We start from the raw sequence: 25537 nt of genomic DNA, 5'->3' as shown, positions 1-25537 counted from the left end.
TTCTAATTAGATGGGAGAAGACCAAACACTTTGTGGAGATATATAAACCCTTGAACAACTCAGCAGGAGAGAGCCCTTCTGTCCTTTATAATGCAGGCCAACGGAACCAAGGGCTTTGTGCATGTTAGTTATGGGCTTAGCTACACCTCCAGTTACTTTTTGTCTCTTTCCAATTTAAATACACCACTTAGCACCCTTCTCTGCAAGATGGAATACTTTGATACTTGATCTCTATTCTTTGTTAAACTGGCCAGAGCTTTTGTTGATTTCCAAAAGTAACTCACCATTTACCATTTCTAATTTGGTTTCTCTTCACAAAGAGAAAGCTTGGCTTTATGTCAGCTAGCATGAACAACTTGTTTTGGCTAGGAAGAAAGTATACTTACTTGTAAGTATATATCCTCACTGGTTTTATCTGACATGTTAAGAGCATTGTCTTTCAATGTAAGAGTATTTGGTTTACTGCTTTCAACAGTATGGCATCTTAACCTATGAAAATCCAAAAGAAACATAACTTAAGAGCATTAGTGAATTTTCTTATATAAGTAAAATACAAAATGAAAAGAGTTAAAAACAGGAATCTATGTAAAGAAGTAAAAGGGCTCATTCTTCTTCCCAAGTTTACCTAAAGTAGTGACACAATTTATATTTATCTATCTTCTAGCTGCCCCCCCCACACTGGATTTTGCACATGACAGGCAACTGGGTTTTGTACATGATAGGAAAGACTCTACCACTGAGGTACATCCTCAGCCAATTTCTAGCTTCTTGTTATACACGCAATACAGATTGTGAATTCTGTTCTCCATACCAGGAGTTGAACCCAGGATCCTCACACTGACACTGAGCTATACCTTCTTCTTTTTGCTTTCTTTTAAACTTTGAGTTTGTATCTCAGCAAACTGCTAAGTTGCTCAGGGTGGGTTCCAACTTAATATTCACCTGCCTCAGCCTCTCAGAGTACTGGTATTACAGATATGGGCCATCATACCTGGCTCAGTGGCAAGATTTTCATAAAGTATTCAGTAGAGTTAATCTGAATACCTCTACTATTTATTTGAAGGCAGCCAAACTTTCTATACAGTAGATAATACTTTTCTTAGTCCTTCCAGACCAAACTACCAGGCTTCCCTCCCACTTTTTAGGAGAAAATAGTGATTTCCTGTTGACAATTCCAGAGAAATCATGCCATTAGGAAAAGGGAAATCCAAGACTAAGAAAATAAAGTACCTCATACATAAGAAGCATAAAACATGCATAATAGACCATAATGCCCTCATATTGAAGATAAATGTACTTCAGCTTAATCTAGTATACCTCTTATGCCAGCACTTCTTAACTTTTCAAAAATTTTCCATTGCCATGCCTTTGACCATCAATTCCACAAAAAATGTCCTTAGACAATTGTTACCTGGTAGCAAAACTAGAATACTCCAATAAATCTTAATTCTGATAAAAGGGAACCAAAGCAAAACAAAATCACAACAGAGTATTCTCTATTTTCCATTTCTCTACATCTTTTCAGACATTTATCTCTCACAAACACACACATACACACACACCTTTGAAGGATTTTCACCTTTTAAATAGCATGTCATATATATTTTCCAGAGAGTAGTGTGTTTTATATTAATATGTAACAGATGTCTTTCTATGTCAGAATAACTTTACTTTTTTGAATGGCTGTGAAGTACTTTTTAGCACAGATACACACAAATGTCTTTCATTACTACTTACTGATGTGCATTTAAGTTCTAATTTTTTACTATGACAAACAGTGCTACATCCAACACTGTAGTGCATGGAGTACTACGGGGGAATTGCTGGGACAGAGATGTACATATGTCATCTTGACAGATTCAGATTCTTGCCTTGGTCTGCCAGCAGATTTCCGTTATTAGTAACTCCCTGAGCAGCTCCAGCTCATTCATCTGAACATGCCAAGTCTGCCAGATGTGAGAAGTGAGGGATGGTGCCTCACTCAGGGAGGCACATTTCTCTTTCTGCTTCTTTAGCCACATTCAAGAGCCTGTGAACAAAAAGCTTACAGCTTACCTATGTTCCATCACTTTGCTTCTGGGAACTTCCTTCCAAAACTGAGTCAATTCTGCTTGCCCAGTGCCAGATGAAAGCTCCATTTCTGCAGCCATGATCAGAAAGCGGTCTTGGGCAGAGACTGTTAAGCCTGTAGTAAGGGTAATTATAAACAATAATTATAAACAACAATAACACAGGGTTAAGGGTAATTATAAACAAAAACCTTCACATGGGGCTGGGTTTGTGGATTACAGCATTACTTTAAAATAAAGTATAAAGGAAAAACAAGAAACACAAGATGCCTTAAATGCAGAAAAAAACCCTTATAATTGAAGAACTTTGGTTTTTTTGAAATTCAACCGCAATTGGTGTCAGTTTAAAAAATTTTACTCATTTAAAAACAATTACATGGGCCGTGGAGATGGCTCAGTAGAATAAGTGCTTCCCTGGCAAGCGCAAAGGTCTGAGTTCAATCCCCGGTTCCACCAAAAATAAATAAATAAATAAAAAAATAAAAACAATTACATTTTAATGACAAAAAGGACACTCGAGACCTAGCTGACAATCTCATTTCACATGTGATAAAACAGATGCCCAGAATCTGTAAAAGTGATTTGCTGATACTCTAATTTCAGGATTCACCTCTGCATTCAGTGGGGGCCCAGGTTCCCACTCCCCATCACACTAGGTTAGGCCATGAGTGATAACTCACCTCCATGGGGAGATACAACAATATCAACTGATGCGCCCGGGTCACAGCTGCTGTTGCTTGGCTTAACTCTGTATTTTTCCGGAGCAGTTGTTCTCACCTGTTTAGAAACACAGTACTCATATAATTTGTGATATAACAACCTGACTTCTCTTTTAGGTAATTAAAAAAAATGATCTTCTAAAAAATCAGCACTTAATAACAAAGGGTCTACAAAACCACCTTGGTGGCTGCTCTGATTTATATTCACAAGTTCCCGCAAAACCTCTTGAGCTCATAAGTGGAACTCTTGGCAATGTCTCGATCATGGGTGTATGATACCAGGTTAGTCCAATAATGAGTTTATAGCTGGGTATGATGTTGGAAGGTGAAGTATGATGGGAGGAGGTGGGTTACTGTGGGTGTGGCACATATATAGCATCTCTCCTTCTCCCTTGCTGCTTTCTACCTGCCATGCCTTGAGGTCCTTTTCTGCCATGCCATCCTCCCTTGAATCCAGCCAGTTATAGACTGAAACTTCTACAAATTGTAAGCTACCTTAAGAGTTGTGAATGTTGGGTATTGTGTCTCAGTGATAAGATAGAAACTATGATATTGAATATGGATAGAACATGTGTTTTTCACAAAAAACTTATAAATCTACCTAAGAAAGTACTTTTTCTGTTTTGTGATACTAGGTGATTGAAATTTTAAGCCAGTCACACTAAGTTGCTGGCTTGCCTCTGGCTTCAGGATCCTACAGTGTGGGATATACAGATGTGCACCACGCCTGGCTCACCAAGATACTTCTTTTTATTAAGTTCACTTAGACTTCCTCTTGAGAGAGAAAAAACCATCTATTAAATACTTGTATTCTGCCTGAAATTCAGTAAACTGAATGTAATGATAAAAAAAATCAAAACGCAAAAACAAAGAGGGAAGTAGAAAGCACAGCTAGAACAGGGAATAAGGTCTGGAGCCCAGCAATTTCAGAGATGACTTTTGAGGTCTGCACAGTCCTACGGACAACCCAGTATGACTACTGGACTATATTGGATTATTTTGCGAATTCATGCACTTATAATATTTACATGGCAATGGAATACCCATCTCTGACAAAACTAAATGAAAAAGCGGGATATAAATGAAGGACCATTTTGTATCTGTATATACAAAACAAGATAGATATACAGCTACTTTCTTTTAATTCAATGAGAAGTAAGATTTGTACTAGTAGTGTTTGGACAGGATATCATGTCTGCAACTTGTACTATGAATAACAACTACGAAGACAACAATATGCAATGTATTAATTATTATAACTGTCCTACTATCCTGTTTTGAAACTGTCTCATTACTATTTGTTTCTCAATAAAATAAAAAAATAAAACAATGTACACTGTATCATGTGTTACAACAGAGAACAGAAATTCAATCATATGACCAAAGCCTACCCACATCCTAACTTCTATAGAAGATTTAAGAAAGAAATGCCTACAATATAGGGGACAGACTCAGTAATGTAACCTTAATATTCAGTAAAAGCTTAGTAGCCAATATAAACTATAGTTTAGAAAATATACTTTTGATTTTGTAATTTTATCTCTCACTGCTGCTATGAATTAAATTATTTATAGACAGTAATGAAGAATGATTTTTCTTGGGCTTTTATTTATGACAAACATTAAATCTCAGGAATATGGATGTTAGTGTATTAGTGCTTATTACAGCCTAAGACACAGATCCTAGGGGAAATTTTAGAAAAGCTATAGGTCTTGGATTGAAGTAGAATGCAGTACAACATGCCTAAAATATAAATAGAAATACTGTGAAAGTTCAGGTTTTGCACAGGACTGTTTATTATCTAGTTACCAATCCTTCAATTAGAACATGTGCCAAGGGGCTGGGGAGAAGGCTCAGTGGAAGAAGTGTTTCCCTGGCATGCGCAAGGGCCTGAGTTCAATCCCCAGTTCCGTCAAAAACAAAACAAAAAAACCCAAAAATACATGTGCCAAATCATTTCCCATGTCACAGTTTCACATACGATTTATCATATCTTTAAGATACATACCTTAAATGCTACTACATTTTTAGTTACATTTGTTAACACTATTAGTGTTTTCTTCTCCCCAGATTCAGTACTTCCAAAATATAATTCTTCCGCTGGGCTAGAAGGTAACAAAAACATAAGGTATTTGTATTACTCAAAATATATGACAATGTAATCACTAACTTGAAAAAGGTTATTTGGTTAATGTTTTATGCTCATTTGCATAAAGAAATGTCACTAAAAAAGAATACTACAAATAATTACCTAATACAATTTTGTATTTTAATCTTAATGATTTAGTGCTATTTAAGAAGCCCAATGGTTTCCCCTAAGGTCAAATGCAAAACAGGAAAGAACACAAGAGAGAATTAGGAAAATCCTCTATTAATCCTACAATCAACACAATCTTAAACTGCATTTATTTAAACCTTTTCGAAGTTTATGGATTATAATCAAAGCAAGAAAGGTACCATTACTTCAACTTGCTCTAAATATAAAGAGATCAGCATCACATATTTCCATACACCAAGAAAGAATATAACTTAAAAAGAAAGATCATTAAGAATGTACTTAAGTTATAGAATGATTTCTTACTATATAATGGCTTTTCTAAGCCATAGAGAGAAAAAAGAAATGCAGAATTAATAAAGGAAGAACTTACCAAACAATAAAGCAGTGGGCCTCTCAAAATTCAAATTTTACAATCCCTGGCCACTGTAATGCCCATGACCCAAAATAAAAATTAAATGACTCAAGCAAAATTTGTGTACTTTCATCACATTAATCACATGCATATCAGGTGTCTCAACACAAAGGGAAGCACATTTTGGATGCTGTTTTAGTTTTAACTAAGTAATGGGTTTTTTTTTGAGACAAGGTCTCACTATGTAGTATATGTGAAGGAGCAGTTCTGTGAATCTGCCAGAGAGGTACAGGTTGAAATGGCTGCCCCAGAAGCTATACTGCTGGAGGCTAGCTTTTTTCCTCACTGGTACTCTGAACAAACCTTGACACTTGTATGCTAGGCTCTGTGTGACAGAGTTCCCATAAAAACATGAGATGGGTAACTTCCAAACTAGAAGAAAAAATGGAACAAACAAACAAACAAACAAACAAACAAACAAACTCCAAAGGGGGGAAAGGACAAATAAAAAGATTAGAAACAAAATGTGTGTCTCTCTTACACACACAAGTGAAAGTAACCAAAATGTATGAAAAAAAATAATTTGTCAATCAGACATAAACTCTTAAACTTTAAAAAAAAACCTGGGTGTACTATTGGTAATGTAAGCAATAGTTACCTAGGGAGGTTTCAAGCAAAGGGAAAGAAAATGCTGTATGAGATTGTCACTAATGAGGCTTCGTAGAGCAACAGTCACATAAGGCTGAATAGATTTATCAACAGAAAGAAAGCATCACTGGAAAGCAATTTTACATTACATTGTGATACAAGAAGTACTTCTAAATTTGTTTTTCCAGTGCTGGAGATCAAACCCAGGACTTCAGGAAAACTGGACAAGTGTTCTACCACTCAGCTACATCCCAGGTCTCCAACCTTAAATCATCTTTCAGACCAAATATCCTAGCAACACAAATGAAGATGCATGTAGTTTTCTAGCTCACTTTTGGCTTCTTGTAGTGTCACCTCAGGCACCCCTACTTGTGTAAATATGAGAAAAATACATCACTTAGATATATTAATATAGGAATATTCACTTTTATTATCTGATGGGTGATGAGAGCTCTTTATACACTAAATGTTATGCATGATTTTAAAAAAAGGTAGTTAAAAATGCCCAGTATATTTGGAAAAGAAGGTGATTCTTCACATAACTGTTTATTTTATATTTCTGGTTTTAGAAACAGCACAGAACTTTTCATTTTGCAGAACCTTCAAGGTGAATATGATATAAAAGCATAGCTAATAAAATGGCATTACCTGATATGTAATAAGGGCCCTTTAAATACACTCAATGGTTTCTTGAAAGCTTTCATTTTTGAATCAACTTTCTCATTTTCTTCTGCTTTCAAAGTCATTTCAGTTGCATTAACCTAAAGACAAAAAGGAAACGAAGAAAACACAACAGAAAAAAGATAATGTCATTTTAGCTTTATACTGCTAGTTGGACAAGGCATTAGGCCAAAAAGTGAACATTACTTGCCCTACAAATTATAATTTTAATAAGTTTATGTATCTAAATGATATATTTACTATATATTAACACAGTCCAGAACACTTACTTGACAGGTGACTATAAACAGTGCACTAGTAATACTGTAATATGGTCCTTTCCTTAAAAGTCTTTACATTTGTACAAAATTAAAACATGCTGTTCCATCAAGTCCTTGAAAATTTTTAAAAAGAGTAAGAAGTAAGTCTTTTTTTAAAAATGAGAGAAGACTTCCAGGAAGATGGCAGTGTAGTAAGCCACAGAAAAACAGCCTGAGATTGGGTGTTCAGATGCTGGGATACAGCAACATGAGGAAAAGGAGAGAAGTGGGTCCCTGGGACCCAGAAAGGATCTGAAGTGAAAATTAAAGTCCATGAAGAAAGTTCAATGAAGAAAGAAGTAGGTATCAAGTGGTGCTTCCTCTGAGCTGTAACTCACTGTGTAGAAAGCCGGGCCCAAATCAGCAGATGCACTGGTGACTCCAGAGGCCTCCAGGGTGAAATGTACTGGTCGAATGGAACAGTGAATGCAGCAGACAGCAGTGGATGGTGAGATTTTCAGATTCAGATATCCCCCAAGAAAGGGTGTTTGGCCAGTAGCCATCTTCGATAACGGCAAATTGAGCTCCTAATTCAGAGCAGCTGCTGGCTCCATGTAGCGGCAGACATTGTCAGAGCTAAGCAAGACTGAGCTCAGCTCAGTAGGTGGTCAAAGTACTCAGTTCAACTTGACAGAGGGCCTAGCTCAAGCCAGCAGGATAAACACAGAATGTTGTAGGCTAAACAGTTCTGGGATCAGTGTCACTGCCAGAACTTCAGTGGAACTAAGGTGCTTGCTGGTACTGTTCACTACCCCACTGTAAATCTACTTCGGGCTTTTTGGGATTAATCAACTTCAATCTGGGCTCTACCTGCTCAATTTGTCTACGAGTGACAGTAGAGACACACCCTGAAGTGGATATTTATTTTTCATATTTTCTTACTTTTTTCTTTTCTTGATTTTGTTTCATTTTTCTTAGTTGTCTGTTCTTGTTTTCATATGAATGTGCAAATTGTTTCTAGGTTTTTTGTTGTTCTGCTTTTGTATTCTTTCTTCCTATATTATTTACCAGTTTCCCAAAGTTCACACAATCTTCCTCTCACAACCTTGCTTATAATCTCTTCCTGTTCTTCTATTTCCCCCCCAACCCCTTTCATGTTTTCTCATCTGAGGTTAAAATAGGCATATAGAGGGCATATTTACTATATATAATTTTCTGGTTTGCTTCATATTTTGTTATATAACCACAAGGAGTTGATATGGTTAAAGGTAGTAAATGAATAGTTAATACAGTTTGTCATTTTCTAGGCTGTTTGATGCTCTTATTTCTGATTATACTACTTAGCCAAGGTGACATCACTGACTTGACTCTTACAAAGTGTGTTCTTGGTATGTCAAGACTGAGATTTCCTAAGTATCATAAATAATACTGTAGGCCAATATCAAAGAACCATGGACTAGGCTAAGTAGGCAGCAACTTCTCATCCACAATAAATTCAAGGGTTAGGATCTTGCAATAGACTCAAAACCCAAAGGCCAGTTATACCTGGAAGACATCTCTGATTAGCAGTCATTTCCTAAAGGTTCTAAATAACAGCAATAAAGACACTTGCCATAAGCAACTTACAAACATAAATGCAGGAATTAAACTTAAAAAATAAGATAAAAAATCAGAAAATATTTTAGTAACATGCAGCCTAAGACTTGCATTTCACCAATGAACAAGGTGGAGCAATATGAAAGCCACCCAGCTGGTAACAGTATAAGTAACAAAGTAGATGAATGAGGGTCTAGAAAAAATATCAGACCAGAGATAATTTCTCAGACAACTACAGAGATGGTGACTTGGTTACTCTTCTCTCATTGCTGCACAAAATATCTGATGCCCAAAATTAAGGAAGGAAAGGTTTATTTAGCTCACAGTTGGTAGAAGCTTCAGTCCATACTCAACTGGCTCCAAGGCAGATGGTGCATGGTAGAAGGCAACCATTCATGGTGGCAGAAAAGAGCACAACAGCAAGAGCAAAGGGAAGAGTAGTGGCAACAATGGCACAGAGAGCAAGTCTGTCTCCCCTATGTTGCATTAGGCTATCCGTCCCAGGCAGGTGTAGCACTCACACCCATAATCCCAGTAACACTCACACTATAATCCCAGCACTGGATCATGAATTATTCATAAACTCTAGAAGTAGTCCCCAGTGACTGCATGAGGCTTTGGGGGAAGAAATAGACACAAACCATAACAGATAGTGACCATAATGAAATGAAAGACTTGTTAGTGATTCTAGAGCAGATACAGATAAAAAAAAATACAGGAGCTTGGGAAAATGATGGAAATCATGAACATCCAACAGAAGAAACAGAATCCACAAAACAGATTCAAACAGATAACAAGGGGATTAAAAATATTCCACTGAAAGTACACACAGCAGAATCAACCACTGTGAGCCCAGAATATCAGATTTAAAGACAAGATTGCAGTTAGCAATCATGAAAATAAAGGCTTATTAAAAATTACAAGGGATCATGAATAATCAATCCAATAGCTGCTAGATGATGCAAAGAATAACATGAGATCAACTGGAGTCAATGAAAAAAGGTAGGAGGTAGTACAAACAACATAAAAATCCTGTTAACAGAAGGAATGGCAAAATAATTTGACATACAGTTAACTGAGGCATATAGAATTTCAATTAGCCATTATAAAAAATGAAACCAAGGTATTTAATATTCAAGATTCCACAAATTCAACACAAGAACAAAATATTATAAGCTGTTAGGGAAAAGAAAGAAATCAGTACCAAGGAAGCCCATCAGAATCACAGCAGACATTTCAACACAAACTCTTAAGGACAGCATCAAGTGAATTATTTCAAGTGTTAAAAGAAAACAACCTCCAACCCAGATTTTGTTCCCCACAAGCTTTGTTTCAAAACTGAGAGAGAAATAAGTTACTTCCACAACAAACAACAACTGAAGAAATTCATGACCACAAATCCATCACTCCAAAATGTTTAGAAGGACATTCTAGAAAGAGATAACAATTACTACAACTCCATGAACCCCAACAGAATGAGTCTGTCTACCAGGAAAAGAAAACAATTAAACAGAAGGGAAAGGAAGTGAACAAACAACAGGAAAACAATATGACAAGGAGTAGTCAATATGTATCAGTTATAATCAACAATGTTAATTGTCTCAATTCACCAACAAAAGAAACAAACTTAGAGAATGGATCAAGAAGCAAGATCACGCCATATGCTTCATACAATAAACAAATTCATAGTGTGTAAGTCAAAGGAAAGAAAACAATACTCCCTGTAACAAGAACACAAAAAAAAGTGGGAATAACTATTCTGTTTGCAGACAAAGTTGATTTCAAGCCAAGAATAATTAAGAAAACAAGGATCATTACATTTTTGTAAAGGGAACAATCCAAGAAGAAAAGATAACAATCATAAACGTCTTATCACCCTGTAGACAGTTCCATAAAATACAGAAACAAACAAACAAACAAACCAATACATACATTAAGAAGCTGTATTCCAGTAAGATGGAAAACATGGAAGAAATGGAGAGATTCCTAGATACATATGAATTACCAAAGCTTAATCAAAAAGATATAGAAATTCTAAACAAATCAATATCAATCAATAAATTGAAGATATATAAAAGTCCACCAATGAAGAAAAGCCCAGGCTCTCACAGACTCACTGTTGAATTCTACAAGAGACCATATGTCACTACTCCTCTGATTCTTTAATGAAACTAAAAGGGAAGCAATACTTCCAAATTCATTCCTGGAGGCAAGCATGACCTTGACACAAGACCCAGAGAAGGACCCAACCAAAAAAGAGAAAAACAGGCCAATCTCCCTATTGAAAACAGACATAAATATCCTCAATGATCAAGTAGGACTTATTCTAGGGATGAAGGATTGGTTCAACATACACAAATCAATAAATTTAATACAGCATAGTAACCGAGCTAAGGATGAAAATCATATGATCATCTCAATAGATGCACAGAACAATTTGACAAAGTCCAACACTCACTTTTTTTTGGAAGGGTCTACAGGGTGTTCAGGGTCTCACTATTAGATCAGACTCCTAGTGATCAGACTCCGCCTGTTTACAGCCTCGGAAGAGCTGGGATTACAGGTATGTGCCACCACACCCAGTCTCAATTGTTGCCTCATCAAGCCCTGGGAGGTGGGGCCAGCACTGCAGGGGATTTGAACCCTGGCCCCTGCACCTACTTGCAGGTGCTTTAATCCACTGAACTATTTGGACAGCTTTTCAATACTCATTTTTGATAAATGCCCTCAGCAAATTGGAAAAGACAGTCTTTAATCCCAATCTGATAAAAGCCATCCATGACAAACCAATAGCTCATATCAGAGTAAACAAAAACTGAAAGCTTTCACTCTAGAACCAGGATCAAGACAAGGAAGTCCATTATCACCACTCTTATTCAATACAGTTCTGGAAAAAATAGAGCAACTATACAAGAGAAAGAAACAAAAAAGAATAAGAATAGGAAGTAAAAAAGTTAAATTATCATTATTTGCATATAATATGACTCTTTATACAGAAGACCCGAAAAACTCCACCAAAAGACTTCTATATTTAATAACCAAATTCAGAAGTACAGCTGGATACAAAATCAACATTCAAATACCAATAACCTTCCTGTAAACAAATTACTCATTGAGAGAGAAATTAGGGAAACATTACTTTTCACAATATCCAAAAACCTGAAATATGTAAGAATGAATATAATGAAGGAAGTAAAAGACCTTTACATTGAAAAATACTATGAAAAGAGAAAACAGAATAGGTTAAAAAGAAAAAAAGAGATCAAAGAGGATAACAGGGGCTGGGGAGATGACTCAGTAGAATAAGCTCTTCCCTGGCAAGTGTAAGGACCTGAGTTCAATCCCTGGTTCCGGGAAAAAAAAAAAAAGAGGATAACAGAAAATGAAAAGATATGTTTGGTTCTTGGGTAGAAAAAAAAACAGTATAATGAAAATGGCCATATTTCTAAAATTTATAGAGATTTAATGGTAGGCCAATCAAAATATCAACAGCATATCTCACAGAAATAGAAAAATCCTAAAATTTCTCTGGAACCAGAAGAGTCCTAAAATAGGAAAAGTAATTCTGGGCAACAAAATCAAGAGTCAAGGGCATCATAATCCCTAACTTAAAGTATAGTGCAAAGCTACTGTGATAAAAACACCATGGTACGGTGTTGGGGACCACAAAGTCACAATGGCCAGTTTTCTATATTTCCCTATGGGATTAATGGAGGTGTGGAATTTTTGATATCACCCTATTGAGATTTCCCTTACCTCATTAGGTGTGGGCCATCCTCTCCCAGCTTTTGAGACTAAGACTAAGATTAAGACTAAGAATGTTCCAGGACAATATCCTCAATAGTTTAAGAGTACCACTGCCCTCTGAGGTATCTGATAATCCCCTCTTCAAACAAAAAATGCAGAGGTTCTGCTTGCCTCATGGCCTTTTCCTCCCTGTACAAATGGCCATCCCAGATCCTTGCACCTTGCTATTTGTCTTGCTTTTTTTCTGTCACTGTGAAAACTTCACAGAAGACAGAAGGCTCAAGGCAGGGGTCCCCAGTAGTACTGGCAAAAAACAGACTTCCAGATCAGTAGAACAGATTAGAAGATGCAGGAACAACACCAAGCACACTCAGCTACCTTACCTCTGACAAAAGGGCCAAACATGTTTATTGGAAGGGAAGAATGCCTCTTTAAGAAATGGTCCTCGAAAACCCTATGTCACTCACCATGCACTAAGCACAAATCAAAATGGATCAAAGAACTAAGCATTAAAACTGAAACACTAAATCTGTTGGAAGGAAGAATAAGAACTCTAAAAGACACTGATGTTGGCAAAGGCTTTATGAACCAAACCCTGGCTGCACAGGAAATATCACAACTAGCAACTGCGATTTCATCTTACCAAAAACCTTTTACACAGCAACAGAAAGTACCAACAGAGTAAAGAGACAATATTTTAGCCAGCTGCTTCTCAAAGGTCTAATATCTAGAGTATATAAAGAACCCCACCCAATTTAAAGACTCAATACAAAAAATTTCCAAAAATGGACATCTGAAATGAGTAGATACTTCTCAGATGAAGAAGTAGAAATGGCAAATAAATGCATGAAAAACTGTTCAACATCATTTGTTGATAGGATGGAAATTCAAACAATGCTGAGACTCCATTTCACTCTAGAAAGCTTGGCTATCACCAAAAAAATCAACAAATAACAAATGCTGGTGGTGCTGTGGGGAAAAAGCAACCCTTCACTGCTGCTGGGAGTGTAGGCTGGTGTAACCACTGTGGAAAACATGTGGGAATTCCTCTAAAAGCTAGGATGAGAGATCCTATTGAACCCAGCTACTCCCCTAATACATATTTTCCAAGAATTGAAAACATCATATCACAGTGATGATGTTCACCCATGTAAATAGCAGCACAGTTTGTAATAGCTAAATCGTGGAAACAACACAAATGTCCACAAACGGAGGAATGGATAAACATTTTTTTAATACAATGCAGTACTATTCTGTGTAAATGGATGCACCATGAAAGTATACTATTAAGTGTAATAAATCAGAGACACAAGTTTAAATAACACATTGCTTCTCTGGTATGAGAAATCAAATGTATTAATAAGAATGACAATGTATAATAGATACTGGGAAATGGATGAAATGAAAAGGGGAAAAAGGGAAGGGAGAAGAGAAAGGAGAGAGAAGATAAAAAAGTTAAGGAAAAAATGGAAACAAAGCTTTTGTAAATAAGGAGGGGAACAGGGGTTGAAGAGAAGGGAGGGGAATGGGAAAAAAAGAGAAATTAAGATATATACAGTATAAATTCCTTATGATGAATGTTGTCATTATTTATATTTAAAATTTACCACGAAAATTTTGAAAGTCAGACAGAGGTTGGGCACAGTGGTACTCGCTCTAATCCCAGCTACATGGGAGAACAAGGCAGGGGAATCACAACTTTTAGGCCAGTCTGGGTAGCTTAGAGTCCTGTCTCAAATTAAAGAGAAAAGAAAGAAAAAAAAGGGTTGGGGACGTAACTCAGTAGTAAAGTGCATGTCTAGCATATGTGAGGCCCCAGATGCAATCTTTAGTCCTATGGAAAAAGAAAAAGGTATGGTTTTAAATTAATCAGTTTATTTTTTATCTCAACAAAAGTGTAAAACAATTCCTTCTTTCCTTGGACATTGTACCAATTTTATAGAAAGCATGGGTTCAGCATTTTATACACTCAAAGTGGTACTACTAATCAAGTCATTTCATCCTTCTTTCATTTTACAAAGATATAAGGATAGTATTAGTGAATTACACAAAAATACATAGCTAGTGTTAGAACAGAGGCTAGACCACAGCTTTTGATTTAAATTAATTCATAAAATCACCTTTTTTGGAAGAACTGTTTGCTCCTCATTAGATACTGTCTCTAAGGTTTCTTTACCATCACTTTCTATGTCTTCTCTACTCGATGTCTCATCCTCACTGGCAACAGGCCCGTTTTCACACAGTGGCGTCTGGAAGTCATCATCAACCAGGGGTGGGTAGCTATACTTGAAAGGGTCCTAAAAGAAAAGGATTTCATGTCAGTGCAAAAAAGGTTGTCTGGAAAAGTAATTATCTGACAACAGATTGAAAATTCATTACTTTGGTCACGCCATAAATTATGATAAACTTGAGACATTTATAGCTAAATGGATGGAACTAGAGACCCCAATCTTCTTTGGATGTGGTGGTATTGGGAATTGAATTCAAGACATCATATACATGCCAGGTAGGTGCTACATTGCTGAGCTATACTCGAGGCCCTGAGATCATATTCATAAGTGAAATAAATTAGACACACATAGGTAAATATTGCACCATCTCTCTTGTGTGAGAAACTGAAATAACCAAAACATATAATAGATTTTTGAAATAGGAAGAAATTGTTCAAAAGGAAAGGGGGAAAGGAAGGGAAAAGAAAAAATGAGAAAAGAAGGATAAAATGGATACAAAGCTTTGTAAAAAAAAAGGGAAGAGAGGTTGAAAGTAGGGGAGAGCAATGAAAAAGAAGAATCATGATCTATTATATGCAGGTACAAATTCCCTACGATAAATGTGATCATGATGTATATCTAAACTGTTCCAAAACCTTAAGAAAAGAAAAAACAAATTTAATTAGGTAGTAAAATTTAAAATACAGGAAGCATTCCCAACCAGAATGTGAATGAGCAGAAAGTACTGTGTGCTATTCACAAGCTGTCTAAAAAACTCAACCTAAATCATAAATTTTGCTCACTCTTTACACTGGGAAGAATTTCAGATAGGTAAAAGCCTGAAATGTAGCTGTGTGATTATGTTTTACCATTCACGAAGAGCACTGGAACAAAACAGAAGAGGATTAAAAACAAGGAACAAACAAATCTTAAGTATGCAAGGCCTTTCTGCATGGCACAAAACCTAGAAAGGCACAAAAATACCAGTAATGACCCTGGGATGCCGCTGAGTGGTACAATGTTTGCCTACCAGGTATGAGGCCCTGGGCCTAATCTCAGTGCTGCAAAACACAATAAAACAATAACCAATCAACTAACCAAAAAGCCAACTAACCAAAAACCAAGTATAAAGTTTTCCCTGTTTTTCAAGGGGTTACAACTAGAAAAATATGTACCAAACATAACAGGAACAAAGATAATTTTTAATACAAAGAAATCAATAGGAAAAGGAATAAGAACCCACCAGAAAAAATGGTGATAGTACGGTACAAATCTCATAGAAAAACGATGCTTTTTAAATCATAACAAAGGGTTTAACATCACTTATAAAAAAGAATGAATATTAAAATATATTTTTCATCTGAGAAAGGCAAAGAATAAAAAAAATGAGGCTATGTGATACTGTCTACGAAATAAAGTTTAAATGTTTCCACATTTTATTGGTAACAATGATTTTGGAACAAACCTGGAAATAGCTACCAAAATTAAAAACTATACCCACTGACTCAATGACTATTTCTAGTCATGTACTTGTTGTACTTATATACCAAGAAGTATTTACAAGTTTATTGCAAAACATAATAAAACAAGAAATGGTCCTTCAGGGCTGGCGAGATAGCTCAGTGGTCTAAAGCACCTGCTTAGGCAAGTTTAGGTAGGCTCAGAGGACCGCAGTTCAATTCCCAGCACCACATAAAGCGCTAGCCCCAACCTCAGGGTGGGCTGAGCCAGCAAAAAAAAAAAAAAAAAAAAGAGAGAGAAATGGTTCTTCAAAAGAAGAACAGTGGTAAAAAGATAGTAGTCTTACCATTTTGAATATAGTCCTCGAAATATATCACTAGCAAAAGAAAGGTGGAAATATAATAGCATTTTCTACACATAAAAATAAAAATCACTTTTACTAAATACTACTAAGATGGGTAAATTACTAAAGATGACAAATCAAAATAATGACTGTTAATTTTGAAGAGTAAAAACAGAAGCATAAACAAATTTTAAAAAAGGAGAAACAGGGTAACAATACATGTTATAGATTTTCAAAACAGGAATAGCTAATTAACAATGGCTGTTAAAAAACTAGTAAAGAAGACAAGAAAATAGAAAAAGTTAAGGTTCCTTGAAAGCAAGTGCTAATAACTGTCCATTCTTGTATAACTATTTCTGCTAATCTGAGCAACAGATCTGACAATAAAGATACTATAACCATTATTAATTGGCTATTCTTGTTTTGAAAATCTGTAACATATATACTCCTATATGTCATTCTATTTCCATCTTTGTTTCTATGTTTTTGCTTTTAAAAATAAAAAAAATTAAAATTTTTCAAAAATCATTACTGTGATTTCCAGATACTACACTTAGTGCTACGAACTACAAACTAAATGTAGTATCTGAAATGAACAGTATGGTGGTACTACGTTTCACAAAGCAATTCTCTCCTTGATTCTGGTCCCAAAGCCAAATGTACTAGAACTGAATCAAATTTGCCTTTAAAGTCAGCATTGAATTTAACCATTCAATGTGATCTGGTTCTTTTCCAAGAAGTAACTTTGTGAACTGAGGTATCACTCTACTGTTTTTCTAGGTTAAAGTGTAAAACAGAAAGCCCAGAATAGCAAAGCAAAGACTTCAAATACAAAAGTTTGGTTCAATCTTTTTAATCAAAGAAAACAAACAGGAGGACATACCAAAACTTTTATCTTACAGTCCTTGGTTCCCATTGAACACAACTGTAACAGCAGTACACAAAGTAAACTGGACAAATTAAGTGAAATATGAAGTTAACTGAAAACATACCAAGTCTGTAGGTTTTATAGTTTATTAATAGGTTACTGTCATAATTTGCTTTGTTGTTGCATAATTAAGTACCCACTTATTTCCAACTGCTTAAGTAGTAAAAATCCATTTAAAAAATCTTGAGTGCTAAGGGTAGCTTAATGGTAGAATCTTGTTCAACAGAAAATTAAAAAGAAAATTAAAGACACCACAAAAAGTTCCAGTAGGTTGTAGGTCATCTGATACTGGAATATTCTGTAGCCACGAACAAAAGCAAGAAAGCTTGCAACATATTGATTTGGAATACTTATGACATAGTGTGAAGAAAAAAGTGGCATGGTTAATAGTGTAAAAATGTATTATCTGTTTAAAAGAGGAAAAAGAAAGACTCACATGTACTTGCTTGCTTACATATGCTATACACTCCTCTGAAAATTATTATATGAAATGCATCTAGGGAAGGGAAAAGGGTGGTTGGGCTAAGAGCAGGAGGAAACATTTCACTAAAGACTTGTTTCTGAATATTCTCCTGACTACTGAATACTCCAGTGTAGATGCAAACAGATTATGTATTCAAAAGTAAAATAAAAATAACTTTAAAATTTAAGTGAAACATGTCTCTGCCATTGCTTGCCACTTTAAGTAATATACGATCTTTATTTGGATGTTGTTACACTGCTTTTCCATTTTTCTTGAAAGGATGCAGTCTTTTTAAAACATTTATTTATTTATTGGATACAGGGTCTCACTATGCAGTTTAGACCATAGTGATCCTCATGTGTCTGCCTCCACAGGGCTGGGATTACAGGCATGCACCATCACACCTGGTTTTGGGGCAGGCACAAAGTGGCCAGTGTTCCTGGGCCTGCACAGCATGCAATACTGGGTACCAGGGATCGAACTCAGGTCCTTGCACTTTCCAGGCAGGTGGAAAGAATAGTCTTATGTACTGTTAGCTAGCATCATTTCATAAATGCATCAAAGTCTATACTTACAGTTCCACCCATGTGTGGAGGCAGGTATTCTACACTGACATAATCTTGGATTTCATTTTTACTTGCAAACTTCAACACACTTACAGCTTCTGTGCCAAGCCAGCTTTTTACAATTTTGAAAGCAGCTGAAGAAAAAGAAATCAAAAAAAGTCACAGCATTAAAATTCTTATCTTTTTATCGACTACTTTATTGTATGTGCTGAGGTCTTGGTGCAACTATCCCTTATAGGTTTCAAATATTCCATGAAGATTAAATTACTCTGATGTTCACAAGGACACTTGTCAGTGCTTAGATCTCCAAACATATCCACTGGTGATCTAAATTACTAAGATTTCTAGACCTTTACATCAAAACTGTTATGTGACTCAGGGAAAAACTACATAATCTAGAAAGAGCCATTTGTCTTATGGTTCTGATAAAAACTCAATGAGAAAAGCCTTCCCAAAGAAGTCAGGAAAAGGGAGGAGCCCTCAGTATGGGTGTAAACCAGACCCAAATTTCCTGCCTGACTCTAAACTGCCTTTTTCCCAGGACCTGTAGTTTAATAACTGTGAGGAACTTCCAGAAAATACAAACTGTTATTAGACATAGCTGTTAGGTAATTTTAATCTTGTTCTGTCATGGCATTTCTTAATTTTTTTAAACCTCATTTCTAATGTAACATTCAAAAGCTCATTTTAAAGCAACTCAAAGTAGGATGCTGCATTAGATGTCCAAAAGCATCAATGGAATGAAACAGCAAATAAAAACAGCATGACAAACATTAAGTAGTAGCTCAGAAAAATACATTTTTACTTTTGTTCACTGTGGTTCAAGTTTTTTTAATATAACATTTAAATTTTCATTAATTTCAATTTTAAAAGCTTGTGAGTTGACAGTTTTGAAGCTTTGCTGCTGGAATTAAATAACAGAATGAAATGATGTGAAGAATTAGCCTCACTCAAAGAGCGGTCAGCCTTCTACTGTTGGCTTCCTAAAAGTAATCTTTTTGTGAGCTAGGATTATCTGTATTTGCCTGGGGGCCTGGATCACACTGGGTCAATACATCTAGGGCATGAGCTGGCTAGGGAGACTGATAGATGATTTAAGTTTAGGGGCTTTGGGTAAACTGGTACTAGAAGACTAGAGACAATTCAACTAGGAAGGTGTCAGTCACGTTCACATAATACTTCTTGTTCCTTGTCTATTAAGTACTTTTATTTTAAGAGGCCACAAGGTTTTCTCAAATGCTTTCTTGGTGTCCACTGAGATAGCTGATCATGCAGCTTCCCCCTCCATTATATTAATATGGTAGCTTATAGGTTTCCGTAAGTTGAAACAACATTGTATTCCTGAGTAAATACTGTGTGGTCTAGTGCACAATACTTCTTACATTCTGCTGGATTCACTTTGTTAGTACATTCTGAGGACTAGTACATCTATATTAATAAGGGTTAAGATCTTTAAATATGTACTATACCTTACATTTCCTATGTTTGGTATTAGGACTGTATTTTTCTAAAAAAAAGAGTTGAGAAGTAGTCCCTCTTCTTCTATTTTTTAGAACTGTTTATAAAGGATTGTTATTAATTTTCTCTAAATAATTCATAGAATTTACCAGTGAAGCCATGTGAGTGTGAACTTTTCATTGGGAGATGCTTTGCCATTACTAATTCAATTTTGCTACACTTTCTTTCTGACTCTTTTTGAGTCAGTGTCAATAGTTGGTAGCTTTGTAAGAATTTATCCAGTTTACAGGCTAGTTTCTTGGCATGTATTTGTTCACAGTACTTCCTTATAATCCTTTTTATTCCTTTAAGGTCAGTACTGATGTCTGCTTTTCCTTCCAGATTTTACTAATTTAAGTCTTTGTTTTCTATCAGTTTAGATATACGTTTGCCAATTGTACTGAATTTTTCAAAGAACTAAATTTTAGTTTTTGTTTTTCCCTATTGCTTTCTACATGACAAATGCCTTTTAAAAACAACAAGGGCCAGGGAAATGGCTCAGTGGATTAAGTGCTTAGCTGGCAATAAAGCAGGTTTGAGATGATTTAAAAACACTAACAACGACAATGTACATTCATAGAATAAAATTAAAATTACAGAATTTGATAAAATACTTTTCAATGAATTTTTTAAAACTACCTCACCAAAAAATATATTATGACTGTCAAAAGGGCCATGTGACTATAATGATTTGGAGTGAATGTTAGATTTATCCCGCCTTCATCCTCAACACTTGAAGTCCTTGAGAAAACCTACCTAAGACTTGTATTCTGTGACACAATCTATATGTAGGTCTACAAATTGAGGCTTCTGACTATAGTTTACTTAAATGACTGAATGTCTTGAGGGTATCTTCCGGAAACAATAGTGGGTAACCCCAGAGTCTGGAGGATAGAATATCAGCCTCATTTGTTTAGGAACAGCCTTTGACTATGCTAGCTCTGGCCTCTTAAAAGTGTATGCCAAGTAGATTACAAACACTTATTTAAACAGCTATAGTAACATGGCTGGATTGGCAATGAAAAAGTAAATCAGACATTTTGTTTTAGAAAAACATAAATAATATACTTACCATTCATTATCCAAGGCATATCAAAAATCACCATTTTTGCTGAAAGATGAAAAAATTTAATTGAATGTGATTTATACCTTTATAATATCCCTTATATTTAGCCTAGAAAAACTGGTAAATGGGCTGGCTAAGCCCTAGCGATGTGTGAGTGGTATCAGGACTAAACTAATATCTCACAGTGTTGATGGGTCTGCCCTGGAAGACTTGTGTAAAATCAATAAAGCACTGTTACAGTCCTCTGGCTAATGGCTTGCTTCTTTATGTATTACTTTGTTTACAAAAAGGTACAAAGAAAACAGTTAAATGGGTAAGTGGAGTCTTCGGATGGTGTATGTAATAGCGCTGATGGCATCGGAACTTCAAAACATTGTCATGTCTAATTCATGGCTGCAATTACAATTCACTAGATTTTACTGTTAAGTCAGCCTCACAGTTGTCTTTTCCCCTTTTAATAAATTATTGTATATCAAGAAAAAATGCTTTTATTTTTTAATATTATGAGTTCCAGGAAGTCAATAATTCCAACGCATATATGAATATTATTTACATATTGAATTGATGACATTAAACAGTCCTATTAACAACTGAAGCCACAAAAGAGATTTTTTTATATCTAATATATTCTTCTACTAGATAAACCAATATGTATTTTCATTTTTCTCTGAGCATAGAATTTTCTAGGGTGGTTATGTTAATGTATTTAAGTAAATTACATATGAAAGAACACAAGTTAACAGGAAAGAGAAGTGTGGTGTTCAATATTCCCATCTTTACCTGAAATATCCTTAAGATGACAGTTCTATTTCATGACAGATTTTGTGGAATAATTAATTTAAGCTGTCATAAAATTGAGTATTTGAAAAATTACATATGTTAGAATGTACACATTATCTGCAGCTATTGAAATGAACAACATTGAATCAATGATAATAAAGAATTTATTAATGATTTTCTCAAAAGAATCTTGGATTTTATAAAATAACGATATTTATATTATTTCTAAGTGACTCTTCACAATCTCCTTTAATAGCTCAATAAACAGGCAGATTATAGTTTCATTTTTTCTACAAGAGGAATCAGCTAATAATAGTAAGCAGTGATTCCTTATTAAAACTGACTAGCACTGATCAGCAAGTATTATTGAATCAGGGTACATGCCAGATACAAGGACAACTCATAAAGAACAACAGATTCCACAGGGCCAGACCATTGTCTTTATCTATGAGCATTCACAAATACATTCCCTGAAGAGATGTGAGTGCATAGCTTAGTGTGGCAATGACTCTGAATATCCATTATGACTTCTGTCTGCTCCTCATTCCACATCAACAGTGTGAAAGCTTACCAAACTAAGATGATTTAGGGACTTTACATTTGGTGTCACCTGAGTTAGGAATCCCAAAAGATCTTTTTTTTTTTAAATTTTATTTATTTATTTATTTGTGTGTGTGTGTGTGTGTGGCCAGCTCAGCCCACCAGGGGGCGGGGCTGGCTGGCATGTGGTGCTGGGGGATTGAACCGCGGTCCCTGTGCTTTGCTAAGCTTGTTCTAAGTAGGTGCTTTAGACCACTGAGCCATCTCACCAGCCCCCAAAACTTTATTTTTTATTTTTTTTCGGAACCAGGGATTGAACTCAGGCCCTTGTGCTTGCTAGGCAAGCACTTATTCCACTAAGCCATCTCCCCATCCCAAAAGATCTTAATTGCACTATTCTTCAGGAGTTTGCATAAGTAATCTGTGAATTTCCTACATAAGTAGGTTGGTAACTTGTTTTCCCAGGGGGAGCTCATCACATAATCCAACAAATAAAGAAAATGAGTATATAAAGTTTAGCAGTTCTTCAAGTAATTAAAGGAAAAATTATGATTAAAAATGAGCAAAGTATAAATACCAAATTCAAATGCAGTACATTCCAATGAAGTTATTTTCTGACAATTTCAACATAGTAACTACTAATACACTATACTTTATATATCAATATTTATTATCCAGTATTTTTTTTGCAGTACTGGGGATTGAACTCAGGGCCTTGCACTTGCCAGGCAAGCGCTTATTCTACTGAGCTATCCCCCCAGCCCCTATATAGTACATTTTATCACTATTGCTTATTCTTGCATGCAAGAATTTCAATACAATAAATACTATTTTAAATAAATTTTTAAGTTGAAAATTAGCAGTTATAGGCTAATCTTATGTAAATAAATGTATGTTTGTATGTACCTGTATGTGTATTACAGGGTTCCATATATACAGATCAGAAGTAAAACTATAAAACTGTAAAGAAAGTGATTACTTGTATCAAATCTTTCCTTTGTCTAATGACACACTTAAAACTTTTGTCAGAAAACAATGTTTCAGTTATACAAGTGTATAATAATATAAGGCTCCCCAATTCTCAGACATTATCAGTAGAATATATTTTTATAAAGGGATAGGTTACTTACAGAGGTACTTAGGGTAATAAATCCTAAAGCAGTTGGTGATAAAGCGTACAAAGTCCATGTCCTAAAATAAAAATTAAATCTTTAAGACTACTCACATTAGAGTAGAAACTACACATTTCTAAAGGTGATAAATTAATTACAAACAATGAACTCTTTAAAAATAAGCTCAAACATAAATTTATCTATTTCTAAGCATTAAGGCAATATATTATTAATCCATTTATAATATTCAGTATTAAAACTCAGATAAGAAATCAGATTCTTAGCCATGTTTTAAAATTACTAATATTATCTCAAAGCAATTATATACTTCGTACTGCTAAGGTAATCGGCTGTGGATTTAAAAGCAATCCCTACAAAAAATTCTAAAAATGTATTGAGCATTATTGAATCAAGTACGCAGAGTTTAAAAACTGACTACCTAGAATAATAATATGCGTATCTAAACTCCAGTACAGTATTTGCTTTCTAAACCTAACTTTAAGATCTTAATAAATAGCTTCAATGTATTATTTGTTGAAACTGTACTTCCGATTGGATTTGAAACTGTCTCATTGCTGTTTATCAATAAAACTTTGAAAAAAAAATAAATAGGTTCAATAAAACATACAAGTTAATCTTATCACATTGATCTGCTGTGTTTACTTTACTTCTGATCAGTGACCTGCTGTGTCTACTTTCCTTCAGGCTTCTTTCCCTTTATCCAGGAATCTCAAATTAGATCTTTGGCTATAACAAGGTTGTTCGTTGAGTCTAATTTCTAGGAAATTTTAAAAACATAGCTACCTGGCTAATCCTAATACTCTGAGTACAGCAACAGGAAATTAGGTCACTAGGGGTATTATTCACATTTCATTTTGTATTACTTCATCACCATAGGCTGTCTCATTTATCACAACTGGCTGCCTAATAAAGGGTGCTGGATGAAAGACATAACCAGGCAGAGTGAATCTCTCACACTTACGAGAGGTAGGTTGTTCTAGAGATAAGCATCTATAAAGTCACCCCTGGCATATGAGTTAAAACAGCTTTAATTGCAGTAAATTGAAAGTAAGTGTCCTTATCTGCCTTAAGGATTTATTATGGGTAATAATACTGTGAAAATTATCATTATATCCATTGTGCACAGTTCCACAATTAGTAGTTAAGGAAGGGTTAAAGAAAATAGCTGAGAAAAATGACTACTATCATTGCTCATCAAATCCTGAGTTACTGCTAATTTGGTTGGATTTGGGAGAATGCAGCTAGTTATGTCCACATTCTAAGAACATTCTAGTGCTCTCCGTTCTATTGATTTTCAATGTGCTAGTCATTAATCTTGTAAAATAGCCTTCCTTTGAGAACTCATGAAAGATTTTTCTTCTGGTTCAACTATAGAAATGGAAACTTCTCCTAAAACACTGGTTTTAAAATATGGGCACTGTGTAATTTTAAATGATTCTATTTCTTTGATGAAGGCAGCTAGCACTGGTAGTCAAACTGGTAGCCTACCATAACAAATGATTTGCTTATGTTCTGCCTTGTAATTTTATATACATCTTTACAAGCTTAAATTCTATGTCAATCACGAGGGTCATATTTAAAAATAAATTACCCACTAAGATTAAAGTAAGTTAAAACAATGGTAATGACTGAAATATTTAGAAATGCAAATACTTCATTTACTTAGTAAAGAAGATGAGACAGCATAAACAGCCTGAAGAAGACAGCTCAAGTCAGTTTTCTGTCCCTATACTTGGTAATAGAAAACATAAGCATTTATTTTTTATGGTTTTGGGTTAATAAATAGGAGGCTATCATACTCAAAGGATAAGAGAATTATGATTTATATTTATGGAGCATTTACTCATCTAGGTAATTTGATTAAATTTTTGAATATAAAATGATTTATTCTACAATTTAAAACCCATTCATATGGAAACAGGGCTGGAAAAATTAATGGCACTGGATTCTTAAAAAAAATAGAAACACGAACAGATAATCTCTGGTTTCACTACCGCCAAAATTTCTTAACGGTTTTTTCTAGCCTGTTTTTTCATTTAAGTCTAATGTTTCATTTTGGGGGAGGGGTTATGAAGCACCATATTGTAGTAGTGTAACATTTTTCAATAAAAAGTCTAATTTCCCCAATATTTTTATAAACATCATTTTACATAGCTACATATATTTTGTCAACTGGATACACTATCATCTAGTCTTCTGTCACATAGGACCTTTTTTTTTT

The 25537-nt window shown here is 35.1% G+C and overlaps 1 protein-coding gene across 2 annotated transcripts in view; it reads right to left on the bottom strand.

Annotated features, from left to right (window-relative positions):
- Mospd2 (motile sperm domain containing 2) overlaps positions 1-25537 on the bottom strand; it is a 49162-nt gene that overhangs the window by 2899 nt on the left and 20726 nt on the right. For both annotated transcript variants that reach the window (XM_023719586.1, XM_004635103.3), the window contains exons 6-14: positions 23314-23374; positions 20870-20908; positions 18310-18434; positions 14450-14626; positions 6715-6827; positions 4797-4893; positions 2750-2846; positions 2056-2185; positions 387-489 (exon numbers count right to left, since the gene is read on the bottom strand). In XM_023719586.1, coding sequence (XP_023575354.1) covers positions 387-489; positions 2056-2185; positions 2750-2846; positions 4797-4893; positions 6715-6827; positions 14450-14626; positions 18310-18434; positions 20870-20908; positions 23314-23374 — 942 coding nt within the window. The remainder of the gene's footprint in view (positions 1-386; positions 490-2055; positions 2186-2749; positions 2847-4796; positions 4894-6714; positions 6828-14449; positions 14627-18309; positions 18435-20869; positions 20909-23313; positions 23375-25537) is intronic.

This window comes from Octodon degus, unplaced genomic scaffold (assembly GCF_000260255.1).
Source record: "Octodon degus isolate 3935 unplaced genomic scaffold, OctDeg1.0 scaffold00069, whole genome shotgun sequence".
NCBI lineage: Eukaryota > Metazoa > Chordata > Mammalia > Rodentia > Octodontidae > Octodon > Octodon degus.
The sequence above is the reverse complement of the archived record's forward strand: the minus strand, read 5'-3'. Positions and strand labels throughout refer to the sequence as shown.